Genomic DNA, 2,437 nt, shown 5'->3' with positions numbered 1-2,437 from the left:
TAAAAATGTCATTTTCGTTATTTTTTTTTTTTTGTATAGATATTTCACCGCTGACGTTTTCTTGTCTTATTTATTTGTATTTCTGTATCTGTATATTTATGTACATATATATATCTGAATATGTGTCTATATATAAATGCGCACCCACCCACACACAAAAAGACAAAAACGCACTAAAAAACAAAAGCACAAATATATACTGTATACATATGTCTACTCATATATATAGATATACATTTAATATACTTGATTATGTATGTGTACACACACACACGTATATATATGGTTAGTCTAGCTGCCTTTACTTTATCGGTGAAGTCAAATCAGCTGATGAAGCATTCATGAAAAAGAGGGAAAAGGGAAATATGTGATAACACAGCTCTAATCTAAATACATTAATATTTTTCCTTCTCAGTCTATACATATCTGGCTTTAACTTTTCTCTTCTTTATGTCCCTTTTTTTTTTTCTCTTTCTAACCTTTATTAAAAAGAAAGATGGAAAGGTGATATGGATCATAGTGTAAGAAAAAGACGATCTTACTTCATTGAAATTTCAAGCAGTGAGAATTTATAATTACAGAAAACGGGGAAGAAAAGAGAACGGGAAAAACGGATATGGATGATTATATATATATATATATATATATATATATATATATATATATATATATATATGTATATGTATATATATAAGAATATATAGGAGAGAGGGGAGATAAAGAGAAAAAAAGGAGACCGAAGAGCTTAAAAGGGAACGAGGATATACGGAGAGAGAAAAGACAGAGAGTGTGATAGTAAGAAAGAAAACGAAAGAGAAAGAGCGAGAGGGAGAGAGGGCATATTTAAAAGAGGATAAACAATTACTTAATTTTACATCAGGACAGCCAAAACAGTACGCAAACAAAACAATTTATTTACAGCATAAATTAAATAGAATATAAGAAACAAGAGATCAACAGATCAATCACAGGTTCCACTGTTTTCTGTGACGACCAGGAGAAAATTCACAGGGGAAAACATTTTTTTGTGTAAATAATCATAACAGGGTCTTCTGTTAACATATTCGAATATCTATGCTCGCGGACTCTACTGGAACTTGTTGACAGCATTTTCAATTAATTGCTGGATGGAAAAGGTGGTTTTCTCATCATAGGCTGGGGCAGAGGCACCGTAACCGCTGTCGAAATTGAGATTAGAATTAATATAAATTTGATTCAGTTGTCTTAACATGAAAAACATCCTATCATCCAAAGAGAACAATTGCAGAAACCCAAGGCAAAACTCACGTAGCGGGGGCGTAGTCGTAGGGCTGAGCAACCTTGCCTGATATCCCGAAGAGCCCCAGGAAAGACGTGAGCAAGAGCAGGCCAACGAAGATGACCCCCATGTAGAAGAGGCTCTCGCCGCCGATGGTGAGAGAAGTATCTTCGTCGTTGTTGAAAAGTCGTGCGTTTTTATGAGTGGTGTCAGCTGCGTGCGTGAGGGCGGCCATGGCGAGGAGGGCGGCGAATGTGATTCCTGCAAAAGGATGGTTCAGTGGTTGCTTCTTTTTCAGGATGGTTAGGTTAACGGCGAAAATGCTTAGCAGAAATAACAAAGACAGCACAAATATCAGTGAAGAGAAAGAAAGAGAAATAAAACCCACTTAAAGGAAAATTTAGACGTATGAGACTAAAACGATTTTCTCTATACAAATCCACCGTCGCAAACTGAAACATTTCATTCTAGAGCATTCTTTTTCATTCTTCCTTGGTTGCCAATACCCAAATATAAAACTTGACATTTGCATATCACACGTACAATGTTAAATCAACGTATGTATACAGTATAGTATTTTCACACACAAATATCTAAGCACGTATTTGCATATACTTCACAAACTAAGCGTTGACCGTACCGTGAGCGGCCATTGTGTAGCACAATTTTATAAGAAGCGGGACGGGACAAGCAGCAGAAGAGATGGTCACTCGAAGATGTTCACAGGATGACTGATGCCTCAAACGCCTCAGTGCTTGCTTAAGTAGACCTACTGGGAGAAAGCTACAGTACCTGCATTGACGCCACACTTTCTATTTTCAGGAGTGGTGATATATATAGAATACATATATGAATATACATATACATACGTATGCATACATATACAAATGAAGTTCAGATAAATACATAAATATGTAAGTGAACATATTGATGAATACTGTGCATAATGAAGTTTTTGTGTACAAAAACCGCTGCCTAAAAGAGGAGAAAAATCAGAAAATATGGAGCACTAATATCTAGGAGCATACATATGCACATATGTATATATTATATATATGTATATATATATATTGTATACATACATGAAAAGGAAAGACAATATGACTGGCGGGCAAATAGCTGGTTATATTTATGTCTGATGAACTCTTAAACTCACGCTTTAATTCCATATCTTAATGT

The 2,437-nt window shown here is 35.2% G+C and overlaps 1 protein-coding gene across 1 annotated transcript; it reads right to left on the bottom strand.

Annotated features, from left to right (window-relative positions):
- Positions 1-898: 898 nt before the first annotated feature.
- LOC125031416 lies at positions 899-1,963 on the bottom strand. Its single transcript, XM_047622132.1, has 3 exons — positions 1,899-1,963; positions 1,288-1,519; positions 899-1,178 (listed from the first exon to the last, which is right to left on the bottom strand). Exons 1-3 carry the CDS (start codon positions 1,909-1,911, stop codon positions 1,088-1,090), a joined length of 336 nt encoding a protein of 111 aa, XP_047478088.1. The 5' UTR covers positions 1,912-1,963; the 3' UTR covers positions 899-1,087.
- Positions 1,964-2,437: the final 474 nt, after the last annotated feature.

This window comes from Penaeus chinensis, chromosome 13 (genome assembly GCF_019202785.1).
Source record: "Penaeus chinensis breed Huanghai No. 1 chromosome 13, ASM1920278v2, whole genome shotgun sequence".
Classification (NCBI taxonomy): domain Eukaryota; kingdom Metazoa; phylum Arthropoda; class Malacostraca; order Decapoda; family Penaeidae; genus Penaeus; species Penaeus chinensis.
The sequence above is the reverse complement of the archived record's forward strand: the minus strand, read 5'-3'. Positions and strand labels throughout refer to the sequence as shown.